This window comes from Anser brachyrhynchus (genome assembly GCF_964034855.1).
Source record: "Anser brachyrhynchus genome assembly, chromosome: 7".
Lineage (NCBI taxonomy): Eukaryota > Metazoa > Chordata > Aves > Anseriformes > Anatidae > Anser > Anser brachyrhynchus.
The window spans coordinates 9,883,334-9,906,028 of record NC_137701.1 but is presented as its reverse complement, the minus strand read 5'-3'; the positions used below and the strand labels follow the sequence as shown (position 1 = coordinate 9,906,028).

The 22,695-nt window shown below is 42.7% G+C and overlaps 1 protein-coding gene and 1 long non-coding RNA gene across 7 annotated transcripts in view; one reads left to right on the top strand and one right to left on the bottom strand.

The window, feature by feature from the left end:
- SPAG16 (sperm associated antigen 16) overlaps positions 1-22,695 on the bottom strand; it is a 388,703-nt gene that overhangs the window by 105,835 nt on the left and 260,173 nt on the right. For 5 of the 6 annotated variants that reach the window (XR_013953855.1, XR_013953856.1, XM_080600562.1 and 2 more), the window contains exon 14: positions 5,405-5,470. Coding sequence is in view for 4 of the 6 variants with exons in the window: in XM_080600562.1 (XP_080456688.1) it covers positions 5,405-5,470 (66 nt within the window). In the remaining 2 variants the exon portion in view is untranslated. Of the gene's footprint in view, positions 1-5,404; positions 5,471-17,783; positions 21,842-22,695 lie in introns of those variants that run through there. The other variant, XM_080600563.1, reaches the window with a different exon arrangement.
- On the top strand, positions 14,495-17,665 carry LOC308198333. Its single transcript, XR_013953857.1, has 2 exons — positions 14,495-16,009; positions 16,310-17,665. It is a non-coding gene; the product is annotated as an uncharacterized lncRNA (long non-coding RNA).

Genomic DNA, 22,695 nt, shown 5'->3' with positions numbered 1-22,695 from the left:
AAATATTCGGAGAATATTTCATAGTGTTCTAGAAATACAGTCATAAGTTTGAGCAAATGTATATTTACTTAGCAGAGAAGTGCAAAAATGAATTGCCTTGCTTCTGTAATAACAAGTATTAGGCATGGCACAAATGAATTTTGTGGCAGATTGGAGAGAGAAACTCTCCCTGCCTGCTTCCTACCCCTTGTTCCTCAACCTGTACCATCCCCATGGGGTCCTGGAGTACTGAAGCCCCAATAATCTTCACAGCCGTCGTGGTACACGGGGCTTGCTCCCAAGCAAGCCCAGCTGTCTGGGTGTGGGGTACCACACTGCTTTGTGACATGTTTTGCAAGACCACGCAGAACAGAACAGCTCGTACTGCAAGGAGAGGAATGGAAGGAGCAAAGAGGATGGGACGCATCCTACAGGCAGCAAGGCCTGAAGGGAACATGTGCAGACAGGCAGACACCCACCTGGTAACGCCTGGTGCCAGGGCAGGCTGAAAGTGATATCTCTACAAATACCATTACTGGGAAAAACTAGGCTCCTTTCCTCCATAAGGCGCTCAATTATCCAGCAAGGCAAGAAGGGGACCCGAGGCAGTGCTCTTCAGAGCTGAGCAGTGTTCGGGTGAGATGCTCTGCTTGCTGTTTCTTGGTGGCTTTGAAACGCCTCCCCGGGTCCGGCCAGCAGGAGGGCAGAACGGAAGTACAGCTGGTCGAGTCATGCGTGTCTGTTTCGCTGAGCGTTACAAGATGCTTTGAGATGTACTGAGAGGACCTGCACGGTGACACCACAGAGCAGCAGAAGGGATCCCTGGGTTTCAAACACAAAGTCAGCCCGGTGGTGAACCGAAGAAAGATATAAACCCTGTGGCAGGAGTGGGAGGTAAAGGTCTGCGGCAGATACCACAACGTGTCAAATGCTCCAAACAAAACAAAGAGAATTTCATTGACCTGCAATTACTTTCAGCGTTAGGGGTCTTGACAGGACTGGGTCTAAAATCTTGAACTAATAAAGTACCTGGGGGGTAATGGAAAGGCTGCTTAACTCCACGTTTCCTAGTGCAACATGGGCCTTGATTGTGCAAGTTTCAAGGCTAACAGAAAGCAACTTGTTTTCAGAAGAAATTATAACTGGGAAATTGCTCCAAGAATAATCCAGGAAGCCATATCTTTCCTGGATAAGATAGCAAAGGGAATGTACTTTGCCTGCCTCAGAAGGGCAGAGGTGAGCTCTGAGGGCAGCAGGTGCATTGTACCACCAATGCTGCAGGTCTCTCGGGCAGCATCACCTGCTCGGCGCGACAGAATAAGCATTTCTCTCTACTTAACGATGCACATTGCACCTATTACTACATTTCAATTTGCAAACAGATAATAGAAGTAATGATGGGAAACTGGACGACACAAACAAGGCGTGTCATATTTAAATATCAGGTGTGGTTTTTTTTTTTTTCAGTCCCATTCAAGCACCTTTGCTAAGAGACTGTCTCTTTTCATGGGAGACATAACTCTAGCACCTTGGAAGATCCACCTCCATCCAAAGCAAAGCATCATGAATTTCTCTAGCCTCCTGCACACGGTCAGATAAGTGCATACACACTGGAGCTTCTGCACAGGCAGAGCTGGAGGACTTTTTGTAACTTCCAGGTGATTTGGGAGAGATATCCTGGCTTGTTTATCCAGCCTTCTACATTAAGACTCTGGTATCAGAGCCAGATAGCAAGAATATTTACAGTGATCCAAGTAAAGACGGACCTACCCAATGCTTCCAGAGTGCTTTCAGATCATCTTATCTGGTCTACACACGATGGGTATAAAGCAGGGATGAGCTTGCTAACTGGAGGGCTCTGAACAGCAATAGCATCAGAGATGATGGGAAGTGATTAAATAGCATGCCTGGCCAAGGAAGAGAGCATTCCAGGAAAATCATTTCCAAAAATAGGGAGGAACATGAATATTTCAGAGAATGGACTGCGAGTGTACTTTAGCACATTTTTCTGAGTTTTCCTATTATCAGAAGGAGCTTTCTGCCAACTAATGAAACAAGTATTTTGATGCAGATTTTGTTCTCTGCCATGACACAGACAGAATAGTTTATTATTATTATTATTATTATTTTACTTCTCCACTTTCAATGGGCTGAAAATGGTTAACTAATAACTCCAAAATCTTTATTTAAAATGTAATTCAGCTCTGTAATTATATTTCTTATGCATGGAGACAGAAATAAACTAGAGGAAGAACCCATTAGCCCCTTTGCATGTATAATTGAACACGTTTGATATTACTAGGTAACCTTTGTAAGTAACTGGCTTTGAGTTTATGCAAAGAGGTGAGCACTTTGAATACATAAATAACAATAAGAGCAGATACGTCTTTGATTTCGCATTCTGTTCTTTTCTTGTTTGTGTCTGTGAGATGCAGTCAGACATCCCTGGCTTTATTTGGCCATCCATAGAAGCATCAGAAAGATCTGACTTTTGCATCATTTGGGTGCGGTAATGAATAAGAACTGACATCAAATATCAATATTATTGGCCCAGCTAAATGGTAGCTGACATCAAACTGGACTGCTGAAGAGGTAAACAAAATTGAAATTTTGTTTTTGTTTAAAAACTGTCTGACATTATTTGTCCTTCAGTAAATCAATGGAAGAATGAGCTAAACCCTGCTCACATGTTGGCTTGGGGGGGTAAAATGGGGCAGTTGCTATCAAGCATATTTTTATAGTCTTTCAGGTTTTCCTAATACAAACTGTAATTCCAGATTTTCTTGTTTTAAGGAAACTTGGTAACCTCTGTAATTATTTTTTTTTCACCTGCAAACATCATACGAACACAGTGTGGCTGATACAGATGAACACAGGTGAACGATAATCGTACTTGTGTTTGAATACAAATCCAATCTGGGAAAATTTTGGTTTCCCAGGCAAGGTGTACTCACACATAAGGTACGCACAGCCTTTAGTGCACTCACAGCCTTTGAAGAGAATTTGAGCATGCACAGTAGCCTCTAAAAAATACATCCTTACAAGCACACATACATGTTTCTACTCAAAGGCTTAGCCCCCAGTGAAAAAGAAGTAGCTGAAACAATTTTCTCTACAAAGTTAGTTGTGTTATGAGTGCATGGGAGTAAAAGGTACTCTAACATTAAGGAGGAAAGATACATTCCTCTATACCGCTTCAATTCCAAAACAGCTGTATGGATGTAGCTCAGATTTTCCCAGATTTTCAACATGCACAGAACCAATCTGGAAAACTGCAGTTTATGGACTGCTGAATATGATACCTTTCAAGTCCTGACACGAGCACAGCAGAACAAACACCTGTGCAGTCACCACAAGGCAGATCCTCCAGAGAGCTCGCGTCCCAGCAAGGCAGCCACTAAAGAAGGGTCGTGTGTTCTGAGAGCCAAAGTGGCACTTCTGGTCCTTAGAAAAATCCCTAATTACAGAGTCTGAACACTGGTGAGAGCTCTGCCTTTAAACACTGCCCACCTAGCAAAAATCTGTTAACTACAGTTTCAGAAGTGTGGCACAGTAAATAATTCACACCTAATCTGTTTCAGGGAGTTTAATGAGAACTTGTTCAATTTGTGTAAATGCATTTTTTTTCCTTTTTTTCCTTTTTTTCCTCATACAATACTCTTTCCCTAAAATATCCCTTCATTTTTGGAGACACTGCCTGGGCAGCTTTCCGATCTAACTGGAAAATCTGTTCTTTGTTCTTGTGCTCTCTGCAGAGCAGACTGTGTAATCAGAATTGCATGGTCTTTCAGCACTCCTGTGGGCACCCAGCAGCCTCAGACACAACTATCACAAGCCCACTGAAGGGACTTAGGAGCCTACTTAAACTGATTTATATCCTGACCAGAAAAAGAAGTGGTCTCTGGGATGCTTCACCATTACAGCACTGCACCCCCAGAGCCCCACCCCACAGATGGATGTCTGACAAAGCATGGGATCTGCTTTGGGAGCCATGACATCATGACATTAAGATATTAAAGAAAAAAAAAAGAAAAAGATCCTGTCAGAAATCAGTTTTGCCATTCCTGCCTGATTGAAGAAACCAGACTTTTCCAACAAATCTTTGCTTGGTTGCAAAGCTTTGTCCAGGTCAAAGCACTGGGCTTTCTGTTGGCTACTCCAGAAGTGATGCTGTGCCTTCATCCAAACACTCTGTGCTCACAAAATCTTTCTGATAAAAATACTGTTGAGTATGTTATTGTTTCTATAAAACCTTTTTTTCCTCAAAAAACATGCACCTTTTAACAACAGCCTTGTCACTCAAGCACCTTGTTTAGCTTGGTTGGGGTGAAATATTTCATTTATTTTAGTGGGCAACCAACAGAGGGAAAGAAAACAGTTCTTTGGTGCTGCCTTTGGTTGAAATCCAGCACTTGCTTCATTAGCAGCCAGTGTGACAACTGTAACTTGTGCACCTCGGGACCAACTCCCTCGCTTTTTCAGCAGTTTTCCTGTACGTACAGAGTTAATTCATATAACTGCAATTACAGCTCCTGAAATTATATTCCTCACTCAGTTTAATCAATGCTGCTCTGGATGTTTCCATTTTTACTAATTCAATCATTGAGAATGTCAACCAATGATTTCATCCTAGAGTTTAATGCCAACTATAATATTCTTTACCAAAATAACATGCTTATCTGGAAGATTATCAGCACACAGCCTTTCAGCTTCCTGTTAATCATTACGGGTCACATTAGAGTATGAGGCTCTTTGTAAATACTCAGGTTAGAGACAGTGCTATATTATTGCCAGGTACAGTAAAGCTTTCCCTTTTTTGTTCTTACTGTTAAATATTATTTTTTCTACACTATCATGTTACAAAATACTGAGGCAGACTGTGCCTGTCAAATACACAGATGCGTGTGGCAGAAAAAGAAGATGCCTTGGGAATTCCTGTCCCCCTACTCGAAGTAAGCTCATCCCACACTTTCTGCTCTAGGGTTTGTCCTACAAATGCATAGGGTTGACATAAGCAGATGGTAAAGCAGGAGCTGATACTGCAACAAGAGGAGAATATCCAGGATCTCCTACACCTACAACCAGGCATTTAGATCACAGCCTGCCACCAAGCTCAACTGGAACAAGCCTTTTTAGATAACAATTATAAAAGTAATTATCCAGGAAAAAAACTAACAGCAAATCTCATTTAAGTAACTAAATGGCTATGACAAAGGAGCATGGCTTAGATATCTGGCACTGACAAAAGGAGAACGGAGCTAGGCACAAGGAGGGGACAGCATTATTAGAAGTCTCTGGGGCTGTGCTCTGGCTGGAGGACTACAGCACCACATCAAACCGCTCTAGAAGTCAATGCTAATGCTGAATTCAGCTGTGGGGGTATCTGAAAGACAGGCAGACCGAAAAATAGATATGCAGAACTTACTTTCATGTTGAACGTAGCATGGATACAGGAATGCAGGTGACCGTAGAACGTGTGAACACGGAAACCCTAGGAATTAAACACGGAGAAAGCAAGTTGAGCTATAGTGATATCAATCTTTATATAGCCTTGTAAATATAAAGACCTTGACTTTATGGCTGTGGGCAAAGCAAGGCACTTTGAGTGGTAAAAAAAACAGGTCCTGGTTGCTGGAAGAGAAATACATTTCTCACAATTACGAAGGATCTGTATCCTTCATGGAACAGCTAGTAGAAAAGGTGCATTCAAATGTCATGAAAACAGACATCTACCTAGCAAGAGGGTCTGAATTAGGAGGTGCAATCATTGCTTCCAAAAGACTGAGTTCTTGCTTTTAGGCAATGATTCAGTATATTGTGTACTTGATACTCCACACACACCATTAAAGTCTTCCCTGAGTAATCACAAGCATGAAATCAAAGTTAATTATCATTTGTCATCTTCCACATCAGGTAGTAAGTGACCCACGCAGTGCAGGAACATATGTCAGATGTCATCACTGATACCTGCCTTGTTCTCCCAGTGCAGCTGGCATCCAACCACAATAGCTCATGCTAAAAACATGACAGAGGTAGTGAAATAGGTGCTCTTTTCTGTTTTCATAAACATCACTGGTTTAATGGGTATCAGCAACAAAAATACCATTAAGAGTGAAACCCAGCTTTGATCAGTGTAATCATATCCTGAAGTTTCCACTGTAAGAAAACATTTTACTGACACTGGAAGTGAAATTTGTTGCATTCTACTAGACGGGAAAGAAAAAGCCAAATTTGAAATTCCTCCACTCCTCCTGGTAGGCCTGCTCTGTGCCTGTTCCAGCATGAGTCAATCTCTCGGGACCAGCAGTAACGTAGCTTATCCATACCCCAGTCATGCTTTTACAGCCAATACCATCAGCCTCCTTCCATTTCTATTTTGCCAGTCCTCAAAAAAACCCAAACCTTCCTACTGTGACATATTTGAATTCTCTTTTCCCTTGACAAAGCCTCCTACATGTTTATCATCAGAGTGTTTTATCAGTATATTCTTGCAAGTCCTTTCAGGAGAGAAGCACTGCCAGAGTGCAGTGCTTTGGTTCTTCATGGTTTTCAACAGCCTTACAGGTTGAAAAAAAAAAACCACAAAAACTAATAGAAGCCCCAAAACTTGTTTATTTAAGGGGTTTCTAAATAATAAATCCAAGCCAATTATATCCTGCTAAAAAGAACAGTTGAATAATTATTATCCAAATAGGAACTCGCTGCTGGAATAGAAATCTGATTACACAAAATTCCCAAGATACTGACAGATAAATTAAACTTGATAAAGATAACATAATTGGAGACAACTATAACCAAGCACATATGAACAGTCGAGCAAGAAAAAATTTAAAGTACATAAAATCAGCAGCAATAACAATGCACCCAGCCCATGGAAAAACTCAAATGTCTGCGTATGTTCTGCATGTAAAAAATAACTCCTATAAAATAACTGCTGTTGCTCGGCAGGGCATAATATTTACTCTCAGACACTCTCAAATACCAATACATACACAGCAACCTTCCCATAAACACAGAAAAGCATGCCACCACGAACAAAAGGGACGAAAAAGCAAATGGATGCCGTGCCACATAATGAATGTGAACTTTGTTTTCCCTTCTATCAGTCAACTCAGTATAAACCACCTGAAAAGGATTTTAATAATAGTAATAATAATAATAATAAAAGCCATACAAAGGGAACCATTCTGTAAAGTGTTTTTCAATACTATTGCTGAAACTTAATTTCCAAAGCACCACTTTATTTTTATTCAATTCAAATTCACAGCACAGCTAGTGTTTCCTTCACCACCACCTGGAAATCTGAACTTCCCTCACTTGCACACACAGATGCCAGAAACCCCGAACTGGACCGCTGTTCAAAACCAACTGTTTTGCTCTAATGGCCCAGCACAAGCCAGCAGCAATATTGTCTGGATCAGACCTCGTGTTCGGGCAGCGCCGAGCCTTCAGCATCAAGACTCAGCAGGAAGGTACTCACGCCCCTTTTGCATTTGCATTCTGCTTTTCACGCTTTAATTATAAAGTCATTTACTCCAACGTCAGGCTGCCCGCTTCATTCACCGTGGAAGTGAGCCAGGTGAGAAGAAGGAGGGGAAATCTGGAGCATCTGTTCTTCAGGGGAACTTGAGTGGAGCACCATACAAACGGGTCTGTGGCTCTCCTCCTTGTCACCCAGAAGGCAGCCGTATGCACCAGAAACGTCACCGCATTTCTTTAAGGTTCAAGACTCGCAGGGCAAGCACCTGGGGAATGTATCACGAGGAAAAGAGCAGAGGAAAAAGGAGGAGCTTGTCCTAATATTAGTGCTGGGGAGGTGTTGTCAGATAGGGAAAATGAGGTTCCTTTGCTTCGAGGTCTCACTGCCCATTGCCCCAGGAGGAACAAACCACGGGAGCCGAGCTGTGCAGCTGCAGAAGGGCACACGTCTCCTGCATCCAACCTCCGGGGTCTACCCAGTCTCCTTGAACATGACACCCCGGCTGTTGGAAAGGGCAGTAAATTATGGGGAATACATTATTATTAACTGAGTCATCAGGTCTTGATTGAAATATTAATGGAGGAAATCTCCGTTCTATTCACTCCTTAAGCCCAATTACATTAATAACCATACATTCTTCCCCTGCAGAAAATACCCAGATAATAGCAACATTCAAAGAAAACAAAATATGAAGGGTTCTGCATTGTTGTTTTTTTTTAAAAAATGATTATTCACACATGCACAAACACACATAATTTTCCATTTTGAAACCCAGAAATTAACATTAGAATCAGCAGCTAGAAATACCACGGCATTACACTTTGGAGCCTATCTACCTCTCAGCTTCCACTGAACACAGATATTAATTGCCTGCCTGGGATGGGAGTTATCTAAGAGACTTCAGATAGAGAAAAAAAAAAATTTATTTATTTTTTTTTTTTAACTGTGACCCAGTATTGCAGAGAAGCTGCCTGACCTTTGGAACTGTTGAGCTGTGAGCAGTAATCCCACTCACAGTGATTAAACACAGAACCTAAATTCAAATGATTTTTTGTTCTTACTTTCACAGGATAAAAGCCTGAGAGCTCCAAATCAATAGTGAAATTCTTTTGTAAATCCACCCTATTGTGTCCATATAGATATACAAATAGTAGGGCAAGGCAAGACAGCCTGAAGACAATTATAATTTATATTCCACAGCTTCTTTGCATCTGGATTATTAAGGTGAACCATTAACTAATTCAACACAGGGGTTGAATCTTCCTATACTTATTTTAATTACCTGTTTAACAAAAAAAAAAAAAAAGAAAAAAAAGAAAAAAACCCACAAAACCTAACAAGCCTTAATTCAAGCTCTGCTGGAGAAAACAAAACACACCCCAAACCTTTTGAGCATCATTTAAGAACTACTCATGTTTTTTATATTCTGCCTTTTTTTTTTCTGGATTTTGAATGCCCTACTGTACATGAAAACCTGCTGCAAACAGACTTAATTTGCACAATTCAAAAATCAAGATAACAAATCCATTAGATCCAGCCGAGTGTAATATACTGTCTGCAATAGGTAATTATCTTTATTAGGTTGATATGATATAAGCTTTTAGATAAGAGCATCCGAGTATGTGATTTATCTAAATAGCATTCAGATAAAAGATTTATTTGTAATTTCTTGGTTCATTTAGAAATTAACTTAAAGAAATGCGTTCATTTCGAAGGACTGAACTAAGAGATGTTCAAACCATGAAGCACTCAACAGTGAACTGGTCACCAGGTAGCCTTCACTATAAAAACAAACACAAAGGTATCCAGCTTCTCATGACAGGTTTTAATTTTGTAACAGTACCTGAAATGAAGCTTCTGATCTTATAGAGCTAAAAGTTTTCTAGAAAGTCAAATAATCTAATGCTTCAGAAGCTCACTCCACCAGACGTGACCTTTCGCAGGCAATATGCTAAGGGTAGCACAGCACTCAGTGGGGAAGCTCTAACCTTTCTCTCAGCCCCTCTTGCTGAACCTAGTCAAAGGCCTCCCTTTTTACAGCAAAGTGTGAAATGAGAAGCGTGACTCCTGCTCGTATCCTGGCCTTGTTCATGGCATGGTCTGTCTCTAAGGCCCTTTGCACAGACCAGTGCTTGGCTAACCTATGCTTTGCACCAGCAAGGCACTAGCCAGCCCTCCAGTAAATATCTGATGTCCCCAGCAGAAAAAGGGGCTCTGAAGTCAGTCCATGCTTTTAGGGGAACTTTGTGATGTGTCGCCTTGAAGTCATTGCACTGCAAACATCAAAAGCCATCTGGATCTCCTTATGAGAGCATGACCTACTACAAGGCTACCTTTCAAAGACAGAAAACTCATCCCTTGGGTATGGCAGATGAACACCAGACCTGGAAAAGAGTCTGCCAACACCTGGCCTCTACCTTTGCAGGAGGGCTCCTCTCCGCCAGTCTCTCTCTCCAGCCCAGCATGGCCATGTCTCACTCCTGCACCCTGCTGCATCCTGCACAGAGCATCCACCTCCCAGCTCCTCCAAGACGGACTTCATGAGCATGCAACATGAGGTATGTGTACAGTGAACAAGCGAGCAAAGCAATTTTACCATCTGTCACCGCAGGTTTTACTCTGTTAGCTCAAACACAGGACCTTCAGCATGGAGTTTGCTTCTGTTCTCCTAGCTTGGAACTGAGCCTGGTGGGAAAAATCATGCAGAGAAGACTATTTCTTGGTGTTAGACCAACGGTAAGGCCAGGGTATTACTCAGACGCTTTGTAATCCTGTACTTGGGGAAAGGAATTAACTTGTGGCTGTCATTTGCATGCTTTACTACACAAGGGTTCACAGATGCAGGTATGTAAACCAGTCTGAACACTTCAGCTGCTGAGCTGCCTGCTATTCTTACGCTGATCTCCCTCTCTCTTACATAGCCCCGAGTTTTATTTTTTTAATTTTCAAGTTATTCACTATGTCTTCCTAAAAAATGAAAGAGAATTTTGAATGTCTTTAAAATGCATGAACTTGCAGAACAGCTTTCATTTGGGGAATCATAAAATCTTGAGAAAGAGCATCTATCAGGAGCTGGTCGGCAGTACTCCGGGAGCTCCTCCTGCCAGCTAACCCTGATGCTGGGCTTTTCCTCACGAGCAGCCTTCCTTCCGCTTCTGAGTCAGTAACATCAGCTGCTGAAAACACAGGAAAAACTGAAGTAGCTCTGAGATGCTCCTGAATCCTTACATTTTTCTGCATCTGAACTTTCACCTGAATGCAGCGTGAGTATGTCTTTTGCGCTGAACACGCAGCCACATTTGTTTCTCTTAATTGGGAAGAGAAGTATGTTTCTAGGTCAAGACCTTGTATGCTCAATCTGTTCAAAGTGAACCTTTCAGGCTCTCCTAAAAAATACTAAAAACAGGATTTTACAGTGGAAGTGCTGACAGACGATATTCTTGCCAGCATAATATAACCTGACTCTAAGATAAATGTTTCATGAATTTAAAAAGTTGAAAAAGGCTTCTCTGTTCAGCTTTGTTCTTGAGATGAAAGCGAATTATCTCTTTGTCTTCTCCTGACACTGGGATTTTTGAACTGCAGCCTGCTGAAGCCCGTAACCACAGGCAGTATTTAAACAGACACGACCACGTGGGATTCTCTCCTCACTGAACTCCTGTAGGAGACATCCGTCTTCTAACTATGTAAGGAGGGAAAAAGGTTTAGAGCAAGGAGATACCTTCCTGCACCTGCTTCTGTGAAAAGAGAGAAAATTCATCTCTGCTTAGAGAGACCACAAGGGAGCATGGCTCCTCCTGCACACTCACGACAGCATCCAGGCAGGGGAGGGAGAAGGCTCTTTGCTGGACCCATCATTCCCTTAAAAGAAAATAAATAGGGAAAAAAAAAAAAGAAAGATATTGAAATCCTTTCACTAAAAGTAGACCTGTATATTACTCCCTTGGTTGATATTGGCAGGTGGCTTCAGTAACAGAAGCTGCAGCATCTTAATAAGGATTCATAAGGCAGGTGAGCATACATCACCCTGTCATTACCGGAGGAGCCAAATTCGGTAATTGCATTCTTCCTGTCCAATGTCACTGCTGGAGCTGAAACGCTCCAGCGAGGGAAGGATCCGCAGCACACGGCAGCGATAGCCAGGGAAATCCTGGATGCTGACATTCAGAACTGCAGATGTCACGGAGCACAACAAGGCCGTCCTCCCTCCGTGAATTATATGACTCGTTTCTAGCGTAATTAAAGTTTACATGAAATTAACTCTGCATTCCAACAGCTCTGAAAACAAACCAAGCATTTTCAGGAGGGTAATGTGTGACTGACAGAAACCTGGTACAACTGTCTAATGCTGAATATTACCAGCTCTGGTGTTTCAACCTAAAAAGGATCAAAAAGATGAATTATAAACTAGCAGAAGTTGCTGGTGGAACATAACTGGATAAGTTTTGAGTGCAGTGAAAAGCACAGAAAAGAAATACAAAAGAATTTGGTGTCAGTTTGTCCTAGTTTCAGTTAGGACAGAGTTAATTTTCCTCCTAGTAGCTGGTAGGGTGCTATGTTTTGGATTAGGATGAGAAGAGCGCTGAGAACATGCTGATGTTTTAATTGTTGCAGAGCAGTGTTTACACCAGGCCAAGGACTTTTCGGCTTCTCGCTCTGTCCTGCCAGCGAGCAGGCTGGGGGTGCAGCAGGAGCTGGGAGGGGACAGACCCAGGACAGCTGACCCAAACTGGCCAAAGGGGTATTCCATACCATCTGGCGTCATGCTAAACAATATATAGGGGTGGCTGGCCGGGGTGGGGGGGCCGGCTGCTCGGGGATAGGCTGGGCATCGGTCAGCGGGTGGTGAGCAATTGCATTGTGCATCACTTGTTTCGTACACGTTATTAGTAGTACTATTATTATTATTATTATTTTCCTGTCTTAATAAACTGTCTTTATCTCAACTCACAGGCTTCACTTTCCCGTTTCTCTCCCCCATCCCAGAGAGGGAGGGGGGAGGGTGAGCGAACGGCTGTGTGGTGTTTAGCTGCTGGCCGGGTTAAACCATAACAGTTTTAAACATGAAATGACATTTCAGCAGCAGAACAGCAATACCTAAGTTAATTGTGTGTAAGAAAAAGCAAGAGAGCTACACGGGAAACCCTTTTTTCCCTCCCAGTTGCAAAGGCGGAGGATTCAAAATTTGAGTTTCTTGCTCAGCAAGTTCTCACTTGTCCTCGGTTCTGAAGTAAACTTCACCTGGCCTGCAGGAGAACTACGAAGGTGGTGGGAGTTCTTCATCTGGGGACAGCTGCGGATAGCTTCGTACAGCTGGAGGCTGAGAAGTTCTTCATGTCCCAGAGTCAGTACAAATCCCGAGTGAGCCAACAGGACCAAAGTTATCACCCCTCACATTTACTTTTATTGGGATAAATGAATTTGTAAGCCTCGTGCATTCACAGCATGGATTTTGTCCTGGCAGTCGGTATGCATCAAATGCTCCTCATCCAAACTTGAAATGGCCAAAGCGCAGAGAAAAATCCCAAAACAAGAAACAGAAAGAGGGCAAACTTAACAGAACCTGTCTGCAATTCTTTTCTAGTCTTCAGTCTCTGTATTTTTCATTAATCAGCTGGAAGGGGTTGATTAATGCCCAAAGCACGGGTCTTTGCAAAGCAACCAAGTTCTGAATGGAGATGAAAAGTGCATCACTTTCTGACCATGATCCACCACTTTGGGAACAACAGCACTCAGAGAGAGATGCCAGAGAAGAGAGCCAGGCTGTTAGGTGAGCAGCAATGAAGAAGCTATTTATTGGAAAAAGATATCACTGGGAGAAAAAAAAAAAAGTTACATTTTAAAGCATTCTTGAGATTTCAAAATTTGAACAAGTGAAAGAGGAGAAAATGTTAAAATCAGCTGTTACGACTACAGCATGTTGTATGCACTACATCCCGTCTTCTGAGTGAATGGAGAATAAAGGATCATAGACGCATATCAAAAATGTTCCTACGCTTCTGCAATTTCTAATTTAGAATTTTTTCTTCAAAATCAAATTCAGGTGAACAAAATATTTTCAAAAATGAGATTTCCTAGAGTAAAGAAAAAGTAAAGAGGAAAGGTCTAGGTAGTGATCTACGTAGTTATTTTTAATAAGTTTGCTGGGCTTACGATGTTACGATGGTAAACTTTTATTACATTTAGTAAAAGTCAAACTGTGACTCAATCTTGTACGCTTTATATGTCATGGACCCTCCATATTTTCAGCCTCCTGTTTAACTAAAATACAGACATCACATGCTAAAATATAGATATAATGTGTGCCATGATCTCACACTATCAAGACAACTGATCACAAAATGAAACAACTCTGGGTGCCCCTGAAGCAAATGACAAAACTCCTGGTTTCACTCGCAGAATGACGACACTCAATACCTTTCCTAGAAAAAAACTCATCTCAAAGTCAGCGTTTCATTGCCTCTGAAATGCCCTACACCAACAAATAGGCTTATGCTCAGACAGAAAGGCACGTACACGCATCCTTGTGACCCCTGCCATACAGCGCAGTCGCATTAAAAGCACCTCGCTGACTCTTGGTTTAAGGATTACCAGCACGTCCCTCAGCACGGCGCTGCTCCCATCGGAGACCTGTATTCAGTCGTACTGGGAAAGGAATGAGGCAAACCACTGATTTTTAGAATCCCACCTGCTCAACACAGCTCATTAATCCTTTCACAGGAAAATTACTTTAATTTGTATGTTTTATCACACACTGAATTGGTTTAGCATTGCTAAGCCTATTAATGTTTCCCAGTAAACTTAATGACTTAAATAAAACAGGAATAAATGTGTTTTTTAAGCCAGCAGTACTGCACAATAGCTGGTGACTGGACTTAGAGGATGACAGAGTACGCAACTAATTTTGTCGCCTTCAAGGAAGCATGTGTAGAGGGCTGAAGGCAGAAAATCTTTACTTAGAATATGCCAGGACAAAGCAGATGTCAAAATAACCTATAAATAAATACATAGTGTGACGTATCTTTCATGTACAAGAAGAAGATAAGAAATAATAAATTCTGGGGAGACAAAAAAAAAAAGAACAATATCCAAACCAATATGAACACTTTTCCCAAAATGTTTTTGTCTGGTGCTAACAAGGTTATTGAGGAGAAAAGGCATCTGAGAAGAGAGCTCTTCGTCTGTCCTGGCCCTGTTTCCCCAGGAAGCTCACGGCACGGCAAAAGACCACAGATACACTGAAGAGAAGACAACTGCTGGAAGCCTTTCCACAGATCTCTCATGAAATTATGTGCTCGATTACAAGCTAAATGTATGACTACATGTTAAATTACAAAAATATTTCCTATGAAGTTCAGCCTGTCATAGCACCAGGACTATATCTGGGACCGAATGTATTATGACTAAGATCTTTTCCCAATAGCAGAGGCACCTTATCTCAGCAAAATAATAATAACAATGAAAAAATAAAAGCAAACATCAGGCTTGCATGTATGCAGCCTCAGAGTGGCATCACGTATGCAGCCCCAGACAAAAGAGTTGCAGCCTTCGGTTTTGGTGAGTTATTAAGGGCAGCCTGCTTTGTAATTGTCGGTGAAATAATCTCATTGACACATACAAGTTAGGAAATAGAGGTCTCATTAACAAAGCCTCTAGCCTTTATTAGATCATATAAATAACCAAGAGAGCCTGCAAAAGATCGATTACAGCCTTTAAACGTTTACAGAATCAGTGTTTAATTAAGACCATTTTAATATGCAAATCAAGCCTAATTATCATCATTTGTTAATGTTAGTCTGCCTGGGCTCTAACCAGCTTCAGCTGCAAATATGGTAACGGGATCATATTTTTGCTGCTTTTTTTTTCTCAGAGGAACAGCACAGGAAACAATCAAGTTGTGCTACCAATACATGCGAAGGCTTTCAAAACCACATTTCCATTTACTGTTTGGAGATGAAGGTCAAAAAAAAAAAAAGTGCTCAGCGTAGCATAAAATCTAGCAGAAATGTTATGCGTTTCTTCACCCACTATTTTTTAGAGTGCTTTAATTAATGCATTTCCCTTCAAAGTATAGAACCCCTCTGGAAGCTTCTTTTGATGAAAATCTGCCCTTGTTCAATGCCGTGATTGAACAGATTGGTTTCTAACACAGCCCACTGTCAATCAGAAGCTGAGCCTGGGACTTCTTTCTTCCCACCTCCTCCGCCCCGGGAACGGCAGCCCTGCTATGCCAAGAAGCCACGGCAGAGCCCCTGGAAAGTCAGGTGTAGAGCAAAGAAGAGAAGAAGATGGCCTTCGGCAGAGTGATGGGAGGAGCAGCCAGCCAGGAATACAAAGCAGCATGGGAGAAAACAAGTTGTCTGCGTTTTGATTCCTGAAAAAGTTAAATACTCGGAGCACATGTGAAACTGTTCTGGGAAAGGGGGTGAGGTGCAGCTGATAGACCATCCAGGTAAAAATGATTTCCCTTCCCCAGCATGGCTGCTCTCCTGCCTTCGCAATGAGCTACGGAGATTAGAACTATGCAAGAGAAGCGCTCACCGTTGGGAGGTATTGATTTGTTGTTGAATGCTTCCACATTGAGAGAGCATCCAATGCTTCTGTTTTTAAACGTTTTACAATGTATAAGGTCACTTCTTTGTTTGTTTTTTTTTTTTGCTGTTGTGTTTTACTTCATTGTATTGCCAGTGCTTTGGACCCTGTAGCAGCCAACCTCTGGGTTGGTTGAGGGCAAAAAAAAAGCTTCTACTCAATAGGTAATAAGTCTTTTTAGACAAAATGAATAAAAAAGAAATAATCAGAGTAGAAATAAAACGCAGAAGTCAACTTGGACCCCCCCGTTTCAAACAGGATCGATGTGGCTTTCCCCCAGAGTCCTACTGCCTAGAGGATGAAAGGACTTGCTGCAGAAACCCACGTTTTCAATACGGCCACCAAGCCCTGGCTGGACAGAGATTCACCAGGCAATCACTTCTGAGCTGCTTTTGGAAAGGCCCACAGCGAGTCCACGCAGAAGTCGAGCTGGGTGAGGGGACAAAGCCCTACAGAGCAGGTTAGTAAAGACCCTGGGAGCTGCTACAATTTCTGCGTGAGTATCTGAACCTGAGCAAGCCACGAGAATGTGAACAAACCATCCATGGACAGGAGCACTACAAAGCTTAGTTATCTAATGCTTGCTGTTAAGTGTAAAGGAACATGCTGACGCTCTCCTACTTATCCTTCATCAGATAAAACAGCCAGGGCATGCACAGACCCTACGCAAGCCTGAATTTCAGTGGCACCTCATGTAGCGAGTGAAACACGGACGTTTTCAGGAAATACCTGCAGACCCAAAAGCAGGGCAGAAACACCAGAAAATAAACACGTGTCTGGCAGGCTTACAGGAGGAGATGCTCTGTGTTCAGTCACAGTGTACACACAGCTACAGCAACAAGTTATCCCTGCAAGTTATCCCACCAGGACTAGGACCAGGAGGAAAGAAGGGAGGACCACTTCAGAAGATTGGTTTATTTGGGCATTTTCTGTGCTGCAATGCTGCAGTGGCTGGTTTTGGCCCGCGGTTGTTTCCTGAAAGTGGCAGATAACAGCGCTGAGTCACTTCGTATAGACAGCACAATGACAGCAAGGAAAGTGACGTGGCCAAGACAATACCTGAGCAAATAATTCGCAAACAAGGGTTCAGAGCCTCTGACCTCACACACCTCCCCTCCAGTTACTCACACTGGGAAAGCAACAGCCCTCTCTAGCCCTGCTGACACTTCCCAGATCAGGAGAACGACACGTTTGCCAACCCAGTAGCACACAAAACCAGCTACTTCTGACGAAGGTTCAAGCAGGTGGTTATGCTGCCCACAGCTACTATTTCAAGCCTAATCTTGCTCTGTGTTACACGCTGTATGGTCTCATTATATATACAGATGTCCATTCACTTTTGTATCCTGCTGAAGTCTTGGCCTCAGTGTCTCAAACCGAGCCTGCAGCTCCTGTGATGGAAAGTTAAAAACATTTCCCAGCTCCTTTCTGTCTCTCTGAGTGCTGCCACGCACTCTCAGTAAGATGAAAGAGTACCCGAGTCAGACACAAATACGATAACATCCTAAGATAACACAGAGATATCTCAGAAAGCAGACATTAGTGTCAAAAACCAAAGAGTTTTAAAAATTAATTCAGAAAAAAATTATCGGCATTAGACATGCACACGAACAATCCTGTTCCATAACAACGTTCAGGCATCTACCAAATTAAACGCCACTTCTTGTAGGAGCGATCCTCTCGGTGCTCAATCATTTGAATGCCCAAGTTGCAAGAACACTGGTAGAAGAACTGCCATAAATAAAATCTACTCCTTGCACGACGTTTCACACCCTCAACAGACCGAGTCTCTATTGAAGTCTTACTCTTCAATGAGAACGAAATCAGTGCCCCCTGTGCAACGTGAAGAAAAGGAAGTCCGCTAGTATCCATGGCTGAAGGCTGGGGGGGAATCCTGACACCACATTTAAAAGCAGCCCAGGGCAAAACAAAGTTTAACTCCATTTCTCAGATTCAGCGAGCAGTCAGCATGACCCTTAGCTTATATTTCTTGCAGCTCAACATTTTCAGCCTCATGATTTCCCTTAGTAAATAATGAAATACAACTACAAGATTTTCTTTTCAGAAGACACCATTTTCTTAAAAGGGGAAATAGTATTTTAAAAATTATTTTCCTTTTTTCTTCCTTCTCCTTTCCTACCTCCCTCATCACTAGACACCATAGTCCGAGGTGTGTTGCTGTGCCGCAGGGTCACCGTGCTGACAGGGCCGAGCTGCTGTCAGAGCTCAACCCTAAGTCGTGTCCTCGCAGCCACGCGGGGAGCACCTCTCATGCCTGGTAAGGATATATGGCCAGGGCAGGCTCCCAGGTCTCGTCCGGATGTCTGTCTCCCCCCTGTACAAGACAGGGTGGCAGAAGCAGCACTGCACTCTGAGATACCACATGATGCTCATTTTCTCTTCAGTGAAGTGAACTGCAAATAAATGACTCAGAAACCAGCATGAAACGAGGACATATCACCAACGGGGTTTTATAAACATTATTTGTTAGAAGAAGTAACTCTCTTAACAATATATGACCCATGACTAATTTCAGGGGGTCAGGGTGATCTTTGCCCTACGCTGTGTAGAGTATTATTCTTCTCTAAAGAAGTTCAAAGGTTAATGAATAAAATGTCAGCAGAGAAGAAACGAGACTGAGCAAGAAAACGCTCGTTCTTGGGCTCTGCTATAAATAATGCTCTCATTAAAATTCTGCCTTGGAAGAAAGGCAAGTCCATTAGTCTAGGAGCTAATTTTTACTGGCTCCTTAGATGTATGCATATTAAAAATTCAGCTTTTATAATTGCCAGCCATCAACCACCTAGTCAGTGCTGTTCTTGGAGTTTTTAATTATTTACTTCATTTGCATAGACACTCCAATTTATGATCAACCATTTAGTTATCAAGGGACAGTTTCAGTAATTCCTCTTTTACATTTTTATTTATTCCCTTTGTATCCCCAGCAGGAGCCTGAGAGGGCCGTGCAGGAGATGCGTGGCAGCGATGTTTGCCCACCCCAGCACCTGCAGCCTCCTACCGTACAGCGTGGCCGTGCTTCCCCGTGCCTGTGCTGGCGCCCTGGCCTTAAAAGCTACTCACACGTGGCCACATGCTGCCTCTTTGGCTGCTAGTGCTCCAGTACTCTGCCCCAAAGCTGTTCTCCTCTGGGGTTTTGTTTCTGGGGGCTGTTTTCTCCTCCTCCCACAGCGTTGCTGAGGATACTTCTGCTGATTTTCTCTACCTCGCCTCCAGCACTGCCCTGTCTCACCCCAAGCAGGTCCCAGCCTTTTCTGTTCACACTTCTGAGCAGGCAGTACATGTTTCTCCTCAAAATGCTGTCTGCCCAGCTCCTTGGACACACAAAGAAGAGAGAAAATATAGGAAACACAAGCTTTGAAAGACGCAGACTCCCCTGCCTACTCATGCACCCTTCATGCGAACATCATCGCCTCCCGGGCACCCCGGGCCCAGTGACAGCAGGGAATCTTGGAAAGCTCCCCAATTTTCTTGTTCATCCTTCAAAACAACTAAATTATCGAACAAAGGAACTGTGGTGTTTGTCAACAGCAGGCTCCAGCAACAATGGGAAGGATTGATTTGTAATCCCCGGTATCAACCGCGCTCCTCCCCGGGTACCATCCCTGGTGGCTTTTTGCAGACAGGATACCAGGCAGCGAATGCAAAGGGAGCACAGGAGCCCTGCCTGGCAGGAAGGGAATTGATTACCAATCCCTCTTTCTGCCAGGCAGAATTTCTTTGCTGCAATTCATACTTTTCAATGGGCTGGCTATAAACAGCCTCCAGATGGCTTTGGGGGGAAGTGAGGGCAATGACACTAGAGATTACAAATCAATCACTATTATAGAGCCTTTTATTAGGTAGAAGCTTCTGAGCAGAAAACAGATAACAAAAATATATAATACGTCCTGGTTTTTGTTTGCTGTTTCCTTCCCTTAAGCTCTTTTATGTCCTCTCTTCCTCCGGGCACCACTGCTTTCGTTTCTTCCATTGCTTTTACTTCCATCCTTCTCAGCACATATTTCTCATTTACGCTTGATTCTGTCCTGCTATCATCTTTCTGTCTGCTCACCCACACCATCCACAGTTACCTGACAGGGAAGTAAAACACAATTTCTCTGCTCCACGCTGTTGTCTCCTCTGTCTTCCACACTCAGATCCCTCCTCTCGACGGATGGGGCAGTAACAGTGATGGAGAATGGAGCAAGGTCTACCTAATTTTTATTGTCTTGAAGACATCTCATGTATCATCCTCACTCCTCTTGCTTGTGGCAGGATGTCATATGGTAGGACCCATGGTACGATAGGAGAGAAGTAACAGAGAGCCTGGCACAGAAAGGCTGTAGTCCTTCAGTGACCACGTACATCATCCCAAGAAAGCTCCCCGCAGGTATAGCCGCACCGCTCAGCACTGGAGCCACGGCTGCCGTGTGTGACACCTCCCGTCAGTACCTCGGTTTTGGGAGGGAGATCCTGGGTGGAGTGCCAGCCAGCCAGAAGAAATCGGAACATTCCTGAGACCAGTCCCCAACACCCAGCACCCAGGCCGGATTTCACTCCATTTACACTTCCTTCCATGTCCTCTTGCTAACAGAAGTGTTGTCAACTGAATAAGAGAAGTGACTGTTGACTGTGTATTTGCTGGGGGGAGGATATAAAGACTTTTTAAACCACACACCTGATCAAAAAAATGGGTCAATTTAAAGAAACCAACTGACATGCATTTGGTTAATAAATATCAGAAGTGTCAAAAATTACCTTTTTAGAAGTTTGGACTTACTGAATCAAAACAAATTTCTGTTCTAAAACGTTAACAAATTTGGATCTAAGTATATTTTTAGGAACTGAAAAATAGACCAGAATTATTGAGGAGGAATGCTTCAAAATCCTGAAGACGCTATAATTTGCTTTTTTCATCCATGTATTGATGTGCAGAAAGTTTTCAATCTGCCGTCTTTCTATCCTAGCCCAAATAGGGAATGCCTGTGAGTTATGAGGCTACAGCTGTAAGGAGGACTGCACGACTCGGTTCAAATCCACCCTGCCACCGCCAGACGGATCAAGACGAGCAGCGCTTTCGGTGCCACAGCACAGCACGAAGCAGCGGGCCGAGGCTGCAGTCAGGCTGGGATTTGGCGTGTCTTGCTAAGAAGCCAATGCTGCGCCCCTTCGTGACTTGTTCTTCCTTGGGAAGCCCAGCGAGACACCGCAGGATGTGCTCTCCACCCAAGCACATTGGGGCTTGGCATAGCTCCGGTTGCAGGGTGCTGTGCCGAAGTCAAGAAGTGGAAAACCCCAAAGGCCTGTATGACTCACTTTGTACAAGACGTGGGGCTGCAAATTTCCATTACAATGTCTTTTTAGACAGAACCGATGTGCGCAATGTCCTTGGGCCCCATGCCTCGCACAGTAAGGCGGCTCTCTTCCAGGACCAGGGGCTCCCAGCTTGGCGCTCTACCACCCTGTCCCAGCCCAGGGCACGAGGCACAGAGCTCCTGGGACGCTGCCCAGCATGTCAGAGAAATATAAAATACCAAAATAGAGTTGTTTCTGCAGAAACAATGGGTGAATCAGCATTTCGTGGTGAAATTCTCTTTGACCAGGTTACTGTCAAGCAAGGTTAGAAGACAGTTTGTGTTAAGGTTTGTAACACAGCCTTAATCTCTATCATTATTTGGGAAGCTCTGTACAACCATAATTGCACTCACTCTACTGATTCAACTATCGGAAATCTAGCCGGTCTGACAAAGTATTTCTTGTTGTTATGCCATTTCTGACAGATGAATATTGCTGAAAAATAAATAGCAGGCAATTATTTTAATACACTCTTACTGAACATTACTTTAGAAGATTATTCTAAATTGCTAAAGACAGAACCAATTTATCTAAACAATTATTTAATAACACTATGGATTAACATTATATAGTCAGGTAGGCAGAAACTATAGATAGAAACTGCCACTCTTTTCCCTTAATTTCACAAAGAAATGAAGAAAGAGGTCTCCTTCAAAACCAATCAAAATATTGATTTTTTTTAACTGAAATAACTTGTCCTTCAAAATCTCTTTTAATTTGGTGATGCTCATGGAGCAATTTGGTGATGCTCAGAAAGCTTCTATCATTAGACCATATATTCCCGACCTGAAAGCTGGATCATTTCTTCTAAGCTCATAAGCACGAGGGAAGGAGATTAATAGAACAGGATTTTATTTTTTTTTTCTGGCAGAAAGCCACTGTTTTTCTGATTCTGTAATTTTCATGCCTCTATGTTAAGCAGATGTTTATCTAAATCATTTAAATCTCTGTCTTTTCCTATTTTAGACACATTTACTATTAAGGAATGCTCCCTGAGTAACAGCATACATTAAAAGTTAATTAAGAGGAAGTTAAAGGAGAAGAAAAGTAATTACCTTTTCCATACCCTCAACAAACATTTATTTCATTTTGGCAGGTTAAAAATGAGCAAATTTGGAGTAGAGGTGTGGAAATTGACAATACGCATTTTTAGGAAAAAGCTTTATTATCCATTTCCTTACACGCTAATTAGGAAACACAATCCAATCGCTCATGTTGAGCGGGACTGGTAAGTAATGTAAGCTGCTTCGCTGATTTCATTGTTGTACATAACTGAACTCTTCAAACGT